The sequence below is a fragment of the Oryctolagus cuniculus genome, chromosome X, assembly GCF_051225735.1.
Source record: "Oryctolagus cuniculus isolate XC-2025 breed Fujian yellow rabbit chromosome X, ASM5122573v1, whole genome shotgun sequence".
In the NCBI taxonomy this organism is placed as follows: domain Eukaryota; kingdom Metazoa; phylum Chordata; class Mammalia; order Lagomorpha; family Leporidae; genus Oryctolagus; species Oryctolagus cuniculus.
Window position 1 is genome coordinate 127,931,772 of NC_142888.1, and position 20,576 is coordinate 127,952,347.

Sequence of the window (20,576 nt, forward strand, 5' to 3'; positions counted from 1 at the left end):
ACCTCTCAAATAAAGAAATAAGATCTTTATAACAAAACAAAACAAAAATAAAACCCCAGCAGACCAAACCCGTGTGATCTATCTGTCCATAATGAACTTTTCAAAGGAGAGAAAACCTTTGCCCCAAATGCCAAAAAAATTTGGCATTATCATTCTGTCAGTGGGTGAGGGATGTGGAGGGTTGCAGTTTGGGTCCTGGGACGGTCCCAAAGCCATGGATGGTGCAGGCTGCACAGCCCTGCTCAGAAGATCAATAGCACCTACCTGGGAAAATATGTTGAATCATGGGTAGTAAAAACACCCTCACTATGAAAGGACTGCAGCTACAAGTATACACCTCAGACTGGAGTCAATGTTGCAACAGACAGCCTCTGTGTCTCTTTTATGCTGCTCCTTTGCAGCACATGGTAGCTATAGTCAACTTCTAGGTGTCCTGCCTGCCATGCTGCTCCCTTGCAGCAAATCTACTTCTGTTCACTCTGGCTGTATGCTGAATTCTATTTTTAACATATTTATTGTTTATCTGAAAGGCACAGTTACAGAGGGAGGGAGGGAGGGGGGAGGGAGGGAGAGAAACAGAGAGAGAGAGGACAGAGAGAGAGAGAGAGAGAGAGAGAGATCTTCCATCCAATGGTTCATTCCCCAATGGCCGCAACGGCCAGAGCTGTGCCGATCCCAAGCCAGGAGCTTCCTCTGGATCTCCCACGCAAGTGCAGGGGCCCAAACACTTGAGCCACCTTCTACTGCTTTCCCAGGCCATAGCAGAGAGCTGGATAAGAAGTCGAGCAGCTGGGACTTGAACTGGCACCCATAAGGGATGCGGTCACTGCAGGTGGTGGCTTTACCCAATACGCAACAGCACCAGCCATGCACTGCTGAATTCTTTCACACACTGTAACACCAGCCTCAATCAGTTGCTTCCTGAGACAGCCGACCAACCATAGCTTCTAAATTCTGGTGCTTTTACAGTACAATAATATAGTGTATACATTTCTTCTGCACATAGATGATCAAACCTAATCTCACTTATGATACATTGTATTTCTAGAGTATACTTTTTATATGCTTGGAAGAAAATGGTGTTTAATGCTTTTCTATGTTTCCTTCATTTCAGTGACAGAGAAACTGATGAAGAGACAGGCACGGAGTAAAAATCTGTCCCTGCTGGTTCAGTCCACATACACATGCATTTCATTTTAGGCAGCTTCCCACACAAGCTCAGAGCACAAAAACGAAAAGGAAAAGAAATACTACCTGGAAGAAAATTCCAGTAGAGGACTCTTGTTTTTGTTTTGTTTTGCTAAATACATGGCCAACAGTCCTTAGGACTGTGCAGACCTGGTATAAGTTGTTCTAGTGCAGCAAGGTCACACTCAGGGCTAATGCACCAGGGGCAGGGATCAGGATCTGGGCCTGTGGGTTCTGGACCTGGGAACGAGATCTAAGACACATGCACCTGCAGTGATGGTGAAGGAAAGTCTGTGCCCCTCCCCAAGCTGTGTTCCCCAGTGGTCTCGAGGCCCTAACCACCAGCCTCTTTTGTGCATTATCCTTGGGGTGCTCTCTGGGGATTCAGGGCTAGATTCAAAACCTCAGTTCTGTCTTTTCAGCTTGGTTAGGGACCTTTGGAGGAGACTGCAGGGCTGCTCTGGGGCATGGACCAAAGGGTTCCTCTGGGGCTAGGCATGTGTCTCACTCAGCTCCCTACCGGAAATCACAAGTAATCACCCTGTTGTGTCCTGGTCCCAGTCTCCTTTGGGGCCCCAGCCCCATCACAGAGGTCAAGGATCCAACCGCAGGCAATTCTGAGTTTGCGGACTCTGTTGCATTCGTTTTGCCAGGTTTTAGTACACTGATGTGCATCAGCTTCTTAGTTTCTGTTTGCAGAGAAACTATGCAATGCTTAGTGGGGAGAGGAATTGGAATCAGAGGTTGGCCCCAGGCTGGGAGGAGGGGAAACAGCGCAGCCCCCCCATATGAATGCTGACCCTGTTCTCCTCCCAACCCTGTCACCAGCTCCTGAAAAGTTCCCAACTCCTGGGTTGCTCATGTGTGCAGCATTGCTTATCTGCTCCACCGTGCGGGCTCAATACCTAAGGCATCTGGGGCAGTTCCTGATGTTGTCTCATGTATGGCATGCGAGTGGCTGTCATTTTAACAGCACTGGACCCCAGACCTTATCACTCTGGGATGCTGTTGCTGCTGTATTGTGCTCTTTGGTATCATAGCACCACAGTACAGGCAATAATTAACCAAATAAGGAAGCACCGTGAATAAAATTGGGTCAACATTCCCATGTAGAGGACATCTTGCACCATCTTCATGAGCGTGAAGTTCGAAGCTGCCAGAATGGAAGCCAGGGAAATCGTCATTTCTTCCTTCCTAGCTCACTTTCCAGCCAAAGCACTATTTGCATTCAATTCCTATTCATCCAAAACTTAACCTTTGTTTAGAACTGTTCCAATCACACACACACACACACACACACACACGAGTAACCTAATGACAACCCCAGAGGTACCTGCAAGGGTGTTTGGTACTTGTTTCCTGGGAGAGTCACTCTTCTGTCCCCAGAAAGCCTTGTACTTGAGGGCCCTCAATCACTTGCATCTTGGCACTGTTAACCTCACTGGGACAACAGCCTAGGCCACCTTCCCCTGTTGTCTCAGGCACAGAATCCTCTCTGCTTTATGTGACACCCAGTTCTCAATTCCTGGCTTTTCTGTGAGACCTACCTACGACCTACTCCTTGAGGAACTGGTCCCTGCTGTGACCCAGTCTCCTCACAGGGAACTCCCACACAAGGAAATGCAGTTTCCCTAAGACCACAACTCGTGGAATTTACAATCGTCTGTCCTTCCCAGAAACTCAGCTGCTCACCACTCTTGGCTGGTTCTGTCTCACAGGACATTTCTCCACCTTTGGCTGGTTCTGTCTCACAGGACATTTCTCCACCTTCTGCCTATGATGGCAGCTCCTGGATTCTACGCTTCTCTGGTAAGGGGGCTGTGGCCTGCCCCAGCATCTCCACTCCTAGCACAGGGCCTCCACTGAGCAGATGCTCAGTGGATGTGGAAGGAACAAATGAGCCAGTGATTACAGGAACTTATTGCCTTATTATTTTACATTTTTAAGTAAGCCTAGAAGAAGCCCCCCTCTCTCCCTCTCCCTCTCTCTCCCTCTCCCTTTCTCTCTGTATGTGTGTGTGGTGGGGAGGGGAGGGGGGTAACTTTACAGGACAACCAGAATGTGATACTTGGAGGAAAGAATGAATACAACATTTCTCTGGTATTCACGTATTGTACTGCTAAATTCATTCACATATCAAGGAAATACCTGTCCCACTGCTAGGATAGCTTAGCTACCAAGCACAAAGAGAGATGTGCAACAAGGAAAACTCTTATTCCTAATCTCTGTGTTGAGCAATCAGTGTGTGAATATGGACCTGCATTTACATCAATGCAGAAGCTCTTAATGTCTGGTTAATAGAAATAATAGAAATAACATATTAATAGAAATAACATATTTCAAAGACTAATTTATTTCTTTATTTGAAAGGCAAAGTTACAGAGAGGCAGTGGAAAAGAGAGTTGAGAGGGAGGGAAGGAGGTAGGAAGAGAGAGAGAGAGAGAGAGGAGAGAGAGAGAGAAACTTCCATACACAGGTTCACTCTCCAAATGGCTGCAACAGCTGGAGTTGGGCAGATCCGAAGCCAGGAGCCTGGAGATTCTTCTAGGTCTCCCAGGTGGGTGCAAAGGCCCAAGGACTCGGGCCATCTTCTACTGCTTTCCCAGGCCATAGCAGAGACTGGGGTTGCAAGTAGAGCAGCTGGGACTCAAACCGGCACCCATATGGGATGCCGACACTGCAGGTGGCAGCTTTACCCGCTACGCCACAGCGTCGGCCTCTAGAAATAACATCTTGATATATGAAACGGTGGGGGGGTGGGGGTGAGAGTACTTTCCAAGTAACCCGCACAGAAGTAGGACAAAGCCATGATAGCCCATGCTTGAAAAGGGCACTCTGGCATTCTGCTAGTCAGAACTCTCATTGCTGTCTTCGCAGTGAGAGTAACGAACAGGCCCACTTTCACAGGGGGCAGCGCGAGACACTGGCCCTGGCCCTGGCCCTGGCTCTGGCTCTACCCTGCGACTCTCACTCTCTACGGCCCCGCCTGCATCTGCGGCCTGGACACTCTCTTTCTCATCTCCCACAGCCCCTTGATTCACGGATGGGTGGAATCTGGGGTCATTCCTATTGAACCTGGCCAAATACTGCAGGACTCTCATCTCGCTGGTTTCAGCGTGGGCCCTTGGACCCCACAGAAACTCGAAGCGAGCGGGATCGCTCTGGGGCACCTGCCGGTACTCCAGGTACCCTGCCTGCACCCATTCTTCGGTGATGAGCTTCCTGGGCTCCCCAAAGATGCAGTGCTCACTCCCAGCATACAGCCCCATCACACTCAGAGCTTCCCATATCTGTAGCTCGGGGACACACCTGCCCCCGATGAACACCAAGCCCAGGATGGATATCAAGAGCCCAGTCTTGGGCATGGTCTGGTCGCCCCCCAGCACATCATGGCAGGTGAGGCCTAGTGCAGGGACGAGCCCATACAAATGGCCAGTGAGGTCTGCTTGCTTCATCTCAATGCCAAAGATCAGATGGATGCACTCAAAGGCTTTGCAGAAGATCCCAGGGAAGTAGTCTTCGTAATATATGGTGACACAACTCAGCATTTCCTCCACGGAGATCAGCTCTTTCCTGAGATACTTGAGAAGCAGGAGCTTCACCAACTTGGCCATCTTCTCATCCAGCGCATCTTGGAGCAAGAACTCTGCATCTTCCAGGCACTGCCAGGGGGCTGGGCCCTCTTCCTCCTGGCTGCTGGGGCTGTCATCGGATTGGCTGCATCCCGAAGATGAACTGCTGGTGGTTGAGGAGGCTGGCTGAGGACTCTTGGGAGGACGCGGGACCGCAGCCCCAGGCTCCCCCTGGGGGGTACCTGGTATCAGATCAGAGGAGGGGCAGGAGCCAGCAGCAGTGGCCTCCTCTTCCCCAACCTTGGACAACCAAGCAGCTTCTCCTGGAGCCTGAAGGCCTCCCTCACTTTTGCAGCGCTGGCTCTCCTGACCGTGAGGCATCATGACTTTCCACGGGACAGCTGGCAGGAGGGTAGCCAGTAGCTGGTGACCGGGAACCCTCAGGCCTGGGGGAGAGAGAGCGCGTGAGTGACTCCAGCTGAGAATCCCAGCACTGGGGACTGTGTCACAGGCCCACGTACAGGCCTTCTCTCGGGGAGCTGAAAGAGGGCCTCACAGGGCACCTCTCCTGCTGTTGCGACTGTCCCCTGAGAAGTGCAAGGAAGGAGCCAGGGGAATTGCCAGCTAAGGCTTCCCAGGGTGCAGCCATCTGGCCAGCACTGTGCAAGGCTCCAGCGATGACAGCAGTGTTGGCAGCGCCAGCAGCCACCCGTGGGGTCCCTCCCACCTTGGGATGGATGGGGCCCTTAGTTCACATTCAGAGACTGTGCCTTACCTTGATTCTTGGCACTGCCTGGGCCTTGTGTGTTCTGTGACCTGACGGCCCTGCTTAAAGTCAAGCTGCTAAGCCGGCGCCGTGGCTCAATAGGCTAATCCTCCACCTTGCGGCGCCGGCACACCGGGTTCTAGACCCGGTTGGGGCGCTGGATTCTGTCCCAGTTGCCCCTCTTCCAGGCCAGCTCTCTGCTATGGCCAGGGAGTGCAGTGGAGGATGGCCCAGGTGCTTGGGCCCTGCACCCCATGGGAGACCAGGAAAAGCACCTGGATCCTGGCTCCTGCCATCGGATCAGCGCGGTGCGCCGGCTGCAGCGGCGGCCATTGGAGGGTGAACCAACGGCAAAGGAAGACCTTTCTCTCTCTGTCTCTCTCTCTCACTGTCCACTCTGCCTGTCAAAAATAAAAAAAAAAAAAAAAAAAAAAAAAAAAAAAAAAAAGTCAAGCTGCTCACTGCCAGCTCCTGGTGCTCTGTTAGTGGAATGGAGGGGACCCTAAAGCTTCCTCCCTAGGCCCCTGGACCTCACTGGAGGATGGGCCAGAGTCATCAGGTTCCCATGTGTTGTGTGGATGGTCCCCTTTGTGCTCATTTACACCCTCACTATTTATTTATTTCCAATTTTTAATTTATATTAAGAGAGCCCGTTCCAAGTATTTCATAAATACAGTATTAAGAACATAATGACATTTTCTCCTTACCCTCTGTCCCTCACACCCTCCCTTGCCCCCACCCTCCCTCCTCCTTCCTTTCTTATTCTTCTTTTAATTTTTGCAATGGTATACTTGCACTTTGCTTTATAATCACAAGCTTAAGCCTCCACTAAATACAGAATTTAACAAGCAGAAAGCAGAAAAACCACTGTCCCTCAGGAGTATAGACAAGGACTATAAACAATATTCAAACCTGGACATGTCAGTTCATCCAACAAACGTTTCATGTTTTGTACTCCGACTTTAGTTGCCAGAAAACAGGGACAATATTTGTTATTTGTGTCTTTGGGACAAGCTTATCTCACTGAGAATAATGGTTTCGGGGCTGGCACTGTGGCGTAGCGGGTAAAGGCGCTGCCTGCAGTGCCAGCTGCCCATATGGGCGCCGGTTCAAGTCCCAGCTGCTCCACTTCCGATCCAGCTCTGCTATGGCCTGGGAAAGCAGTAGAAGATGGCCCAAGTCTTTGGGCCCCTGTACCTGCATAGGAGACCCGAAAGAAGCTCCTGGCTTTGGATAGGCACAGCTCCGACCATTGTGGCCATCTGGGGAATGAACCGACAGAGGAAAGACCTTTCTCTCTCCCTCCCTCCCTCCCTCCCTCCCTCCCTCTCTCTCTCTCTCTCTCTCTCTCTCTCTGCCTTTCTGTAACTCTACCTTCAAATAAATAAATAAATCTTACAAAAAGAGAACAACGGTTTCAATTGCAGCCGATGTGTTTCAAAAGATAGGATTTCATTCTTTTTTCTGGCTAGTAGTATTTCATCATGAATATATACCACAGTCTCCCTACAGATCAACGCCCTGACCTGGCCCCAAGTGCCTCTACCTGTATGAGTGAACACACCGGGAGCTATCCTTCCGACCTGCTCCCTTCAGAGCCAGGAACCAAGATATCCAGACTCTGTGGGGGCCCTTCTCTCTGGGCTGCGGTACCTTCAGGTCCCGTAAATGGGCTATACCCCGAGGCCTGGTCGTCACTGGGACTTCACCCTCTGCTTACCACCGTATGTGGCTCCCTCTGCTGACGCAGACCTAGACCCCCCCACACTGAAACCTCCTATCCCCCAGCACATGGCAGAAGGGACAGCATCCCAAGTACACTCACCCCGCCTAGTGACTTCCCAGATGGAGCATTAAGGAAGACAGGCTCTGTGAGTTCTCTGCTTCTAAGGAGTTTGCATGTACTTTCATGCTTTCCCTACATTCTTCAATTAGACTCCTGAGAGTAGTGCACTCCTCCCTCGGCTGGCGAGCTGTGGCTCTCTGTGCTGACTAATGCCTCCCCTCAGACCTATTCCCACCTGATGCCCGGGAAGCTGGAGGAGAGGTGCGTAGGATATGGCCACCAAGGCCGGGGCTTACCACGGCCAAAACCGGGGGCCAAAGTTCCCTTTCTGTCTGTGGTCTACCATCCCTCTGACTTCCTACTGCTTCCTCCTCTTGACTCCTGGTGGTGTCCAGGGATCAAACCTTGTGGACCACTCCCATTCTCCAGAAGGAATTCATGGCACTTCAAAAACCTCACAGCGGTGCTGGGTTGGATATTTTTGATCCCGGCTTGCTGGCTCTCTCAGTGCTCACCTTGACTCCCTGCAGGCCCTGAGTCCTGTAGTCTGCTCACCTAAGGCCTTGCTTCTACTAGCAAGCTGCTACCTTCTGACCTGCACATTAAAATCAGGAGGGGCACCATCTAGGGGACCAGCTTGCCTTACAGAAGTGGTGGGTCTATAGTCCCTCCGTCTTGCAGGTCTAGGTCCCCTGCATCTTCCTTATGGTCCCACCGTTACACCTGCCAGGGACTGCGCCAAAGCCTCTGTTCACCTGAGGCTCTGATGTTCTCCATCTGCCAGGCCTCCAAGCTCCCGAAAGTCCAGAGGTCCTGGTTCGAAACACAGACTCATCTACCACCCTACAAGGGGCCAGCTGCAGATTTAATTCAGGGATATGCTTCTGCAGAGCCCCCTTCTTCTGCAGACTAAGCGCTCCATGTTCCCTACATCTTCCTGTCGCCTCTCCTTGAAGCCTGACAGAACAGGGGCCTTGTTTGTTTGTTTTTTTAAAGATCTATGAGACTTTCTGATTTATTGGATAGGCAGAGCTCCAGAAAAGGAGAGAGACCAACAGAGCAAGAAAGAGCTGTTCCTTCCACTGGTGTACCCCACAAATAGCTGCCATGGCCAGCCCGGGTCAGGTCAAGCCAGGAGCCTGGGTCTCCTACGGGGGTGGCAGGGATCCGGGTACACGGGCCATCTTCCTCAGCCTTCCCAGGCCCATTCACAGGAGTTGGACTGGAAGCAGAGCCGCCAGGACTCCAATGCTGCCTTTGCAGGAAGCGGCTTAACCCAATGCCCTCCAAGGCCATCCCCAGAGCCGCTTCTCACACCACAGCCCTCACATCTCTCCGCCCCAGAGGCTAAGTGGGCGCGCGCGCGCGGGGGGGGGGGGGGGCAATTAGGCCTCCCCGTGTGGGGCTTCCCCGCGTGGACAGCTACAGATTGACTCAGTGGGTCCCTCTATTGGGGTAAGCGGGTCCCCCAAATCCACCGCTCCCTGCCTCCTCACCTCGGAATCAGGCAGGGATTGACTCTGCCGACCTCAGTCTACCGTGCCCGGCCGAGGCTCTGACTCCCAGAGTCCCGGATGCGACAGGGGGCGGGGACACCAAGGGAGAAGTGGGTCCGGGGTGTTTCAGCGAGGACAGCTGGGCCAGACCCGGATTCTCTGGGGCCCTCCATGTGGGGTGGGGGTTTCCTCAGTCCTCCGCTCAGCGTCTCACCTTAACTGCTAACAGCCTGGGCGTTCTTTTGCCCGACAGGGAGGCGGTCCACCACTCTGAGGTAAACGCTTGTTCTGAAAGCGGAAATGAGTGTGCGTCACATCCGGCCACTGTGCCCGGATTTCCCAGGGCAGACGAAGGGGAAGAACAGAATTCCTTCTGCACACCCTGTCTTCTCTCGGGGTCCTCCACTTCTGGCCTGGCAAAACCTGAGTCCTTGCCGCCTGCAGACTTGTGTCTGCGCCCCACCAACTAAGGGCCCGAGTCCCAGAATCCGCGGACATGGAAGTTGGGATAGCTGGGCCAGCTGACAACCTTGCCTGCATTTGAAAGGCCACTTATCTTTGCCACAGGGTCCTTACCCTGGTGCCTGGCAGAGCCTGAATCTGCACCTTCTGCCAATATATGGTCCCCTGAGACCAGGACTCAGACTGCCTGAATCCCCTGATGAGGTCGTCCACGGAGAGGAGTTCTGGAGGCTCCCACGGCTGGACGGGCTTTCCGCGGTCTCAGAACAGGTGGTGGCCTGAATCTCGTCGGTTTTTATCTGTTCTGGGGTATTGCCCGCCTCGATCTCTATCCACTCAGACCCACGTCTTACATCTGCCACCTTAACTAAATGGCTAGCCCAGGATGCCCGCTTTTTACCACCTGTGGCTTCCTGTCCAGTATCAATGTGTGCAGGCAATGGCTGTGGTCCCAGACAGGTTTGCCTGGTGAGTTGCTGCAGCACCAATGACCATGGTCACTGCTGGGGACGATCATCTCCCATGGGTGCTTTCAGCAGCGAGAGGGAATCTTTGGGAACCTTGCATTCTCAGATTTCTTTTATGCTGAAGAGACTGAGCCATAGCAACTGATTTGGTTAAGTGGTGCTGTTTTGATGTCATCTAACTTTTCATAGTGCAGTGCCGGGATTTTTATATCTTACTGCTCATTCATAGTAAGAAATACTTTTTACCTCTCGACCAAGGATATGCTTAAGTTACATGCGTTAAGTGTATATGGGGATTGTACTTATATTTGTTTATATTCCTCAATGCATAGTTGCATGAATATATGTATATATGATGCCTTTGCAATGTGTATGCGTTTATATGCATATGTATTTTATACACGCATCTAGTCTGAGTATTTGCACATTTATTAAAGAAATCCACTGGTACTATTCATGATTCACACTTCTACTCATTATCCTGTTTCTGGTGTATTCATTTTAGTCTATTAAAATAATTTTTTCTAACAGTCCAGTGCTCCTCAACAGAGGCAGTCTCAGATGGTGATTAAGACCAACTCCAGACACTGCATACCAGATCAGAGTTCAACAGGTGAAGTAAGTTCCTAGTGTTACAGAGCATAGTGGGGGAGACTATAGTTCACAATCATCTAGTGCATAGTGTATGAACCAGTAGAAGGATGACGCTCCAAGCTGCTGATCATCGAGTAACATTAAAGAAGAGGAACTGTTGAGGTGGGCTTTTGATGCAGTGTGTGGAACCACCACTTGTGATGCCCGCATCCCAATCAGAGTCCTTTTGGGTGCCCTGGCTACCCCGCTCCCATTCCATCTTCGTGATAATGCCTCTTTGGAGGCAGCAGCAGATGATAGCTCAAGTGCTTGGGCCCCTGCCACCAAGTTGAGTGATTCAGGTCAAGATCAAAGCTTCCAGATTTCAGTCTGGCATGGCCTGGGCTGCTGTGAATATTTGGGGAGTGAACCAGAACATGGGAGACTCTGTTTCTGTGTCTCAGTCTTGCATTTTTAATAGATGAAAATAAATGAAAAAAAAATTAAAAAGACAATATTGATTTCAGATTTTAACTAGCATACATTGTATGCATGTGCTGAAATTGTAGAACTGTATAGCCCATAAATGTAAATGATTTTTGTTCAGAATTAAAAACAATGTTTTGGAAAGGCCAGCGCTCACTAATGATCATGGTTAGCAATTGGCACAGACTCGAGCCACATCCTGCCAGCCAAGTCAATTGCCCTGCTACCCTGTCACTAACCCAGGCCTACAGGAACCTGTGGTATGAAGTGCTAAGGTTGTGCAATGAAGTGGGGCCAAATTTTTTTATTTATTTGGCAGGTAGAATTATAGACAGTGAGAGAGACAGAGAGAGAGAGAGACAGAGAGAGACAGAGAGAAAGGTCTTCCTTCCGTTGGTTCACCCCCCAAATGGCTGCCACAGCCGGTGCTGAGCCGATCCGAAGCCAGGAGCCAGGTGCTTCTTCCTGGTCTCCCATGCAGGTGCAGGGGCCTGAGCACTTGGGCCATCCTCCACTGCCCTCCCAGGCCACAGCAGAGAGCTGGACTGGAAGAGGAGCAACTGGGACTAGAACCCGGTGCCCATATGGGATGCCGGTGCCACAGGCGGAGGACTAACCAAGTGAACCACAGCACCGGCCTATTTTGAGGTTTTTAAGTGTTCTTTATATGTTTGGAATACAAGTCAATGCATTGATACATAATTTGCAAATATTTTCTCCCAGCTTGTCTAGCCTTTTTGTTTATTTCATCTTAATTTTGAGGGAGTCTGAATTTATAAATTTCTTTTATGAACCATATTATCTGTGCCATTTTTAAGAATCCTTCACCTAAACATGGTGCAGGGGCCTGAGCACTTGGGCCATCCTCCACTGCCCTCCCGGGCCACAGCAGAGAGCTGGACTGGAAGAGGAGCAACTGGGACTAGAACCCGGTGCCCGTATGGGATGCCGGCGCCGCAGGCGGAGGATTAGCCAAGTGAGCCACGGTGCCGGCCCCGTGGGGCCAAATTTAAAACTACCCTCCTAGCCATCCTGCCATCTGTCATCTGTGCAGGCCACAGACCCTCCCAACCTTCCCTTCTTAACCCCACTCCCCAAATTCCAGGAGCAGTTCCAATCCTACATGCTTCATTCTCCCACAATGGTTTCTCATGTTTCTTGTTTAGATTTTCCTGCTGATATTCTTTCTTTCCCATTTCTCTTTCCCTTTCTTTTCCTCTGCAGTTGTCCAGTATTGACTTGACATGAGAGGAAACAGCCTTAACTTCACTCTCACTTTGGCCACTACAGGTGAGGTGTTAAATCTATGAGGAATTTTGAGACAACTGGCATCTTTGTAATGTTCTCTTCCTCAACTAAGAATATGGTGTTATCCTCCATTTCTTTTTGCTTTTTCCATGAATCTATCAGGAAACTCATACACGTGCCTCCGTAGTGAACTTGGATATTTTTTGTTAGGCTGCTTGTTAATTTAAATTTGGATTTTATTGCAGTTCAGAGTGGTAGCTTTTCTATTTTCAGCTCTAAGTTGCTTTTGGGTAGCAAGGCTCTTTTTTTTTTTTTTTTTTGACAGGCAGAGTAGACGGTGAGAGAGAGAGAGAGACAGAGAGAAAGGTCTTCCTTTTGCCATTGGTTCACCCTCCAATGGCCGCTGCGGCTGGTGCATCGCGCTGATCCGAAGCCAGGAGCCAGGTGCTTCTCCTGGGCAAGGCTCTTGATTTTGCTATTTTGAGCTTAATTATGTTGTCTTCTTGTCATTTGTATATTCTATGTATTGCTTTCTTGCCAATAATACTATTGAATTTTTTTCATTTTTCAGTTGTTTTCATTTTATTTGAAATGCAGAAATATAAGCAAAGAGAGCAATATTTATCTTCCATCAGCTGATTCACTCTCCAAATATTTTCAACAGATGGAATAGCTCCAGGCCAAAGCTACGGACTTGAAATTCAATTTGGGCCTCCCACGTGGGTGAAAGAGATGCTGGAACTTGAGCCTTCATTTACTGAGTACCAGGGTATGTATTAGCAGAAACCTGGATTGGAAGCAAAATGGTAAGTATTCGAACCGGGCACTCAGATATGGGATGTTGCCATCATGCAGCAGCTAAACTACTGCACTAAATGCATACCCCACTATTGTCTTATCAATATTCACATCTCTTCTTTATACTTGCCACAGTTCTGACTCTGGGTTATATTTCAGGCGTGGATCTTTGTGGTGAGTGCGTACAACAATAACTTGTCCCTGACTTGAATGAGAATGCATGCGATATCTAATATTCAACCATGTTTGCTTCAATTTTAAGGAAAGAAAATTCAATTTTTCTTCATATATATTTGAGAGACAGATAAGGAGACAGAGAGCTCCCACCTTCTGGTTGGTTTCCCAAATTCCTGCAAGAGTCAGGGCCCAGGGTCTGGAAACTTAAGTCTCCCAGATGAGTGGCAGGAATTCAGTGATTTGAGCCATCGCTTTTGCCTGCCAGTGTCTGCATTAGCAGGAAGTTGGAGTTAGGAGCCATAACTGTGTTTTAAATCCAAGCAATATGAAATAAGACAAGTGGCACCGGGTAGGCATCCTAACTGCTGTGATAAATGCCTGTCCCTGCATGGTCCCATTTCATTTTAGTTTGCTAAAATATTTAGGTTGAATTTCTTTCGGAGGCTTTTTCTGCATGCATAGACATGCCACACGTTTTTGCTTAAATGGAGAGATTTAATAAGAAATTTTTTCTGAGGTTAAAGAATACTTTGATTTCTTGGATGCAGGCTGGTATGTTAAATATGCTATTAATTTATTGAGGGTATTTGCTGCTATACAGATGAAGTTGGCCCAAATGTTCTTTTCACAGGGAGTGGATCTCATTTGGTCTCAGAATCCAGGAGAGCTTCCATGGGAGAATGAGTGGAAGAGTTGCCTGTCATTTTGTGTGCTTTGAAAGACTGATATCAGATGCTGATGAGGTTTCTTGGACCATTTGGAAGAAGTGGACTCCATACCTGTGTGATGCAGAGCTTTGGAAGGTGGCATGCACTTTAAATATGCATTTTTTTCAGATGTTCTATGATTTACTTACCTGTGCACCTCCTGAATGAGGTAGAGTTTGGCAATTTTGAATCATCTACTATACACAATCTTGTACATTCTTTTGCATGTTTGAGCCCATATTTTCAATTATCTTAAATAAAATCTGGGAGTATGTCTGCTGGATATAATGATAACAGCATGTTTATCTTTTTTAAAGCTTTGTTTCCTTGGTATTTGTAAGGGATAAAGAGAGGGACAGAGGGCCATGAGGGAGATAGGAAGTGAGAAGGTAGAGGTAGAGGTAGAGGTAGAGGTAGAGGGGTGTGTGTTTGTGTGTGTGTGTGTGTGTGGAGAGAGAGAGAGAGAGAGAGAGAGAGAGAGTGTAGAGAGACAGAGAGAGACAGAGAGTTTCCCTCTATGCTGGTTTACTCCCGATATACCCACTAGAGCCAGAGCTGAGAAGACTGGAAATCCATCTGGGTGTCCCTTGTGGGTAGTAGGGAATCAACCACTTAAGCCATCATCTGCTGCTGCAGGACTGCATTAGCAGGAAGCTGGATGGGATATGGATCAGCTAGGGCTTGAACAAGGGGCTGTGCTATGGGATGAAGGCATCCCATGGGCAGCTTAACCTACTGCACCACAATACCCGACATTTTTTATAACGTGAAATTTACAGAAAAAGAGCAATATAATTTCAGAGAATTTCTTTATGTCTCATACTCAGTTTTCCTTATCATTAAAATTCTGCAGTAACATGAACCCTTTATCAAAACTGTCAGGGCGATATTCATCCCCAGTTTTCTTTTAGTGTTCCAGGATTACCACAGTTTTCTTGAAATTTTCAGCACTAATTCATTACCACAAGAAGGCTGTGGTGAATTGCCGGTGTTTATTTACTATTGTGCCCTTCAGCAGTGAGAATTCTGGCTCACACCACTCTTCCAGCCATGTACTTAGTTGGCAATACACAGGTATGAGAGGACTTCACAAATTCCATAAAAATGCATATTTTGGAAAAGCTGTGTTTGGAATCCAAAAATTTCCCAGCACTCTACACTATTTTTTAATTCCATTGTCCATGAGCTTTCTAAATTGCCCTCTGGATTGGATCAAGATGACAGAGTAGGGAGGGAGCTTACTGCTCTAGCCTAGGGGAAGATAGTTTAAAAAAAGTGAAGAGAGTACAGTCTCAGGGAAGAGTTAGCGAAAAACCACCAGTGGAAACTCCACACAAATCAGAGGGACACTGTGGACCTACGTAGAGGGTATGGACGTGCACAACTCAGGAACTCAGCAGCCAAGAACCTCAGCACCAGCTCTGGAGTGAGGTGAGACCAGACTGCAGCAGCCCAAGCCATTCGCGATTAAGCTGCTGGGAGAGCCTGGAGGACATCCGGCTGGGGGTCCTGGGGGGATAGTATACCTGCCAGACTAGAGGAGAAATAAAAGGGGGGGACAGGTTTCTCAATCGTCAATCACCCTGCAATGGCATCCTGTAACAAGCTGATAGAGAGCAGGTGCCATTTTGGACATATGTAACAGCTGCTCCAGCTTGTGTCCAAGCGCCCATCAATGAGCTCAGTGGAGATGCCTGAGTCTGGTCGGGAGAACTGACAGGGGCTTGGGTGCTTGAGACTGTGGGAGGCTTGGGTACCAGGACTGTGGAAACACTGAGGCTGTGTGGGAGGACTCAGGATGTGGCAGGGACTTTGGGCCATCACTGTGGGAGGCTCCATGTGATCAGGACTCCTTGATTCCCTGGGGAAGATCATTGCTGTGGAATCTTAGTTACACCGAGGACTGCACAGATTCTTTGTGTGGTTCTTGTGGCAGTGCAGGTGAATATTATACCCACTGGGGCTAGAGTCCAGGCACTGGTCTCCTTTGTAGAGAGGAGGTGAACCTGAGATTATGCCAACAGAGCAGAACAAACCTCCCCTCTGATTAAAAAAAAAGAGATTTACCATGCCCAACCTGGGTGTCACCTTGAACACTCCCTTTACACTGGAGCAGTGAACAAGGCTCCCTGGTCACACCCACCACTCGCCTCTAGGTGTTCACTGAAAAAGTAGACACTCCACTAATACAGAGAGGCATAGTCCAAATATAAAAGCTGCCACACAGAAAAAAAAAAAAAAAACAAAGAGGAAACCACTGATATCATCACAAATGCTGAATAAGGAATGCAGCAATTCACGAAACAAGAATGAGGAAGACAACAAGACACCACCAAAAGAACTCAACATTTCAATAATAGATTGTGAAGATAAGGAGATTGAAGAAATGTCAAAAACAGGATTCAAAAAAATTGACGTTGGATTACTTAGAAGTAATCAGAAGCAAATGCAAGAACTAATCAAATCGTAGGTGAAATGAAAGAAAATTTCTCCCATGAAATTGAGATCTTAAAGAGAAATCTAAATGAAATCTTGGAAATGAAGAATTCAATAGAACAAATTAGAGAACTAGAAAACACTGTTGGGAATCTACAGGTTACTGTCAATCGACCCAACATATGGATCCTAGGAGTTCCTGAAGGGGTGGAAAGAGAAAAGGGATTGAGGTCCTTTTTTAGTGAAATAATAACAGAAAACTTCCCTAATTTGGAGAAAGAAAGGGACATCCATGTAAGGAAGCATACAGAATCCCTAATAGACATGACCAGAAAAGATCTTCACCATGACACATTGTAGTAAAACTCTCTACAGTAAAACATAAAGAAAAGATTCTAAAATGTGCATGAGAGAAATAACAGGTTACGTTCAGAGGATCTCCAATTAGGCTCACAGTTGACTTCTCATCAGAAACCCTACAGGCTAGGAGAAAATGACGAGGTATATTCCAGGTATTAAGAGAAAAAAATCTATCAACCCAGAATACTGTAGCTTGCAAAGCCCTCATTTATGAATGAAGGTGAAATAGAGGTGTTGCATCATAAACAGAAATAAAATAATTTTTCACCACCCATCCAGCCCTACAAAAGATGGTTAAGGATGTGCTACAGTCAGAAACACAGAACCATGGTCATAATTATGAAAGAAGAAGAAGGCGGAAAATAGGAATATTTATTTAAAAATGGCAGGGCAAAGACATTACTTTCCAGTAGTCATCTTGAATGTAAATGGCCTCAATTTTCCAGTTAAAAGACACAGACTGGCTGAATGAAATAAAAAAAAAAACATTATTTGCTGCCTACAAGAAACACATCTCACCAACAAAGATGCAAGCAGACCAAAAGTGAAAGGATGGAGAAAGATATTCCATGGTAACAGAAACCAAAAAAAGAGCTTGTGTAGGCATCCTAATATCAGGCACAATAGAAATTAACACAAAAATTGTTAAGGGATAAAGAAGGGCATTATGTAACGATTAAGGGATCAATTCACCAGGAAGTTGTACCTACTATAAACATAGATGCACCTAATTACAGGGCACCTGACCGTTTAAAATGAAATGCTCAGGGATTCAAAAGGAGACAGAGACTCCAACACACTAATATTGGGGGACTTCAATACTCCACTTTCAGCAACTGACAGATCCACCAGACAGATAATCAACAAGGAAACAATGGAGTTAATCAACACTATAGACCAAATGGACCTACCAGATATCTACTGAACTCTCAATCCTACAGCTGCAGAATACACATTCTTCTCACCAGTACATGGAACCTACTCTAGGATTGACCACAAGTTGGGCCACATAGCTATTCTCAGCAAATTCAAAAAAATTGAAGTCATAGCATGCACTTTCTCTGACCACAATGGAAAGAAGCTGGAAATCAGCAACTCAGGAATCTCTAGAATAGATAAAGAAATGGAGACTGAACAACATGCTCCTGAGTGAACAGTGGATCATTGAAGAAATCGAACGAGAAATCAAAAAATTTATGGAAACAAATGAAGATGATAATTACAACATTTCAAAATCTGTGGGACACAGCAAATGTAGCATTAAGAGGAAAGTTTATAGCAACTGGTTCATACATCCAGAAATGGGAAAGGCAGCAGATAAATGAGCTATCAATGCATCTCAGCGATCTAGTAAAACAACAGCAAACTAAACCCAAAACTAGAAGAAGAAAAGAAATAATTAAAATTAGAGCAGAAATCAACAAAATTGAAACAAAAATGCAATAATCAGCAAAACGAAGAGATGGGTTTTTTTGAAAACATAAGCAAAATTGATACACTATCGATCCAACTAACCAAAAAAAGGAGAAGACCCAAATCAATATAATTAGAGATGAAAAAGGAAATGTAACGACACCCAAGAAATAAAAAGAATCATCAAAAATTACTACAGAGAGCTATATGTCAACAAACTGGGAAACCTAGAAGAAATGGATAGTTTCCTGGACACAAATAACCTCACTAAATTGAACCAAGGAGAAATAGAAAACTCAAACACACCCATAACCTAGATGGAAAGTCATTAAGTAATAAAGTCCCTCCCAAGAAAAGAAGCCCAAGACTGGATGGCTTCACTGTTGAATTCTAGCAGATTTTTAAAGAGGAACTGACTGAAATTCTTCTCAAGCCATTGAGGACAATTGAAAGGGAGGGAATCCTCCCAAATTCTCTCTATGCAGCCAGCATCACCTGAATTCTCAAACCTGAGATTGATACAACAGAGAAAGAGAACTAGAGACCAATTTCCCTGATGAACACAGATGCAAAAATCCTTAACAAAATCCTAGCCAACCGAATCCAAAACCACATCAGAAGGATCATTCACTCAGAGCAGTGGGATTTATCCATGGTATGCAGGGATGGTTCAACATTTGCAAATCAATTAATGTGATACATCACATTAACAAATTGAAGAACAAAAACTCTATGAGTAATTATCTCAATAGATGCAGCGAAAGCATTTGATAAACTACAACACCCTTTCATGATGAAAAATCTAAGCAAACTGGGTATGGGAGGGACATTCCTCAACATGATCAAGACAAAGTCAAAGAGACACATAACCAGCATCTGATTGAATGGGGAAAAGTTGGAAACATTTCCACTGAAATCTGGAACCAGACAAGGATGCCCACTCTCACCATTGCTATGCAATATAGTCTTGGAAGTTTTAGCCAGGGCAATTAGGCAAGAAAAAGAAATCAAAGGAATATAAATTGAGATGGAGGAAGTCACCATATCCCTATTTACAGACGACATGATTCTGTATTTAATGCATCCAAAAGACTCCACCAAGAGACTCTTGGAACTCATAGAAGAGTTTGATAAAGTGGCAGGATATAAAATTAATACACAAAAATCAACAGCCTTTTTTATAAACAGACGATGCCATGGCTGAGAAAGAATTTCCAAGATCAATCCCATTCACAATAGCTACAAAAAATCAAATACCTTGGAATAAATCTAACCAACAATGTCAAAGCTCTCTACAATTAGAATTACAAAACATTAAAGAATGAAATAGAAGAAGATACAAAAAAATGGGAAAATCTTCCATGTTCGTGGATTGGAAGAATCAATAGCATCAAAATACCCATACTACCAAAAACTATTTCAGGGTCAATGTGATACCAATCAAAATACCAAGGACATTCACCTCAGATATAGAAAAATGATGCTGCAATTCATATGGAAACACAGGAGACCCCCAAATAGCCTGAGCAATCATATACAACAAAATCAAAGCCAGAGGCATCACAACACCAGATTTTAAGACAGACTACGGGGTGGTTATAAAGAAAACCGGTTGGTACTGGTACCAAAACAGATGGATAGTCCAGTGGAACAGAATAGAAACGCCAGAAATCAATCCATATATCTACGATAAACCTATCTTTGACAAAGTGTCTAAAATCAATCCCTGGAGCAAGGACAGTCTCTTCTACGAATGGTGCTGGGAAAACTGGATTCCCACATGCAGCAGTGCACAGCAAGACACCTACCTTACAAACCTTACACAAAAATCCAATCCAAATATATTCAAGACCTAAATCTATAGCCTGATGCTATCAAATTATTAGAGAACATTTGGGAAGCCATCCAAGGCATTGGCATAGGCAAAAATTCTTATAAAAGACCCCAGAGACACAAGCAATCAAAGCCAAAATCAACAGAGGGGGTTACACCAAATTGAGAAGCTTCTAAGCTGAAAAGGAACTCCTAGCTAAGTGAAGATGAAACTGACAGAATGAGAGAAATTATTAGCACACTATGCAACCGATAAAAGATTAATGACCAAAATATATAAAATGATCGGGAAACTCAACAAGAACAAAACAAACAACTCAATTAAGAAATGGGCAAAGACTTTAACAGGCATTTTTTCCGAAGAGCAAATCCAAATGGCCAACCAACACAGGAATTGAAAGTACATTTTAGGGGCCGGCGCTGTGGCACAGCGGGTTAAAGGCCTGGCCTGAAGTGCCGGCATACCAGGTGGGCGCCGGTTCTAGTCCTGGCTGCTCCTCTTCCAATACAGCTCTCTGCTATGGCCTGGGATAGCAGTAGAAGATGGCCCAGGTCCTTTCTCTGAAAGGAGGACAAAATTCCCACTTTGTTTATGGCCTTGTCTAAATCCTGATGGAGTTTGTGGACCCAAAATGCCTCTAAATAACCTAGGTAGGCAGCTCATGTCAAGAGCTTTGGGTGATCACTGATATCACACACAAGAGTATTAATTGTTAAATTAACAACAGGAGTCAGTGTGCACTAACTTCCCATGCAGAACCTCTGTCCCCAAAGAGTTTTATTATTAGAGTTAGCAGTAAAACTTGCT

General features: G+C 46.5%; 1 protein-coding gene and 1 long non-coding RNA gene across 3 annotated transcripts; one reads left to right on the forward strand and one right to left on the reverse strand.

Annotated features, from left to right (window-relative positions):
• Positions 1 to 3,589: 3,589 nt before the first annotated feature.
• Positions 3,590 to 9,127, reverse strand: LOC127487102 (melanoma-associated antigen 8-like). 2 transcript variants are annotated; one of them, XM_051831610.3, is made up of 2 exons: positions 9,023 to 9,127; positions 3,590 to 5,206 (listed from the first exon to the last, which is right to left on the reverse strand). In XM_051831610.3, the coding sequence occupies exon 2, from the start codon at positions 5,142 to 5,144 to the stop codon at positions 4,035 to 4,037; it is 1,110 nt and encodes a 369-aa protein (XP_051687570.3). In that variant the 5' UTR covers positions 5,145 to 5,206; positions 9,023 to 9,127; the 3' UTR covers positions 3,590 to 4,034. The 2 variants fall into 2 exon arrangements, with proteins under 2 accessions (XP_051687570.3, XP_051687569.3); XM_051831609.3 differs by lacking the exon at positions 9,023 to 9,127 and adding an exon at positions 8,809 to 8,942.
• A 272-nt stretch (positions 9,128 to 9,399) lies between these two features.
• On the forward strand, positions 9,400 to 13,996 carry LOC149119751 (uncharacterized). The gene is made up of 5 exons (XR_016228252.1): positions 9,400 to 9,540; positions 10,269 to 10,355; positions 12,021 to 12,086; positions 12,709 to 12,813; positions 13,651 to 13,996. It is a non-coding gene; the product is annotated as an uncharacterized LOC149119751 (long non-coding RNA).
• Positions 13,997 to 20,576: the final 6,580 nt, after the last annotated feature.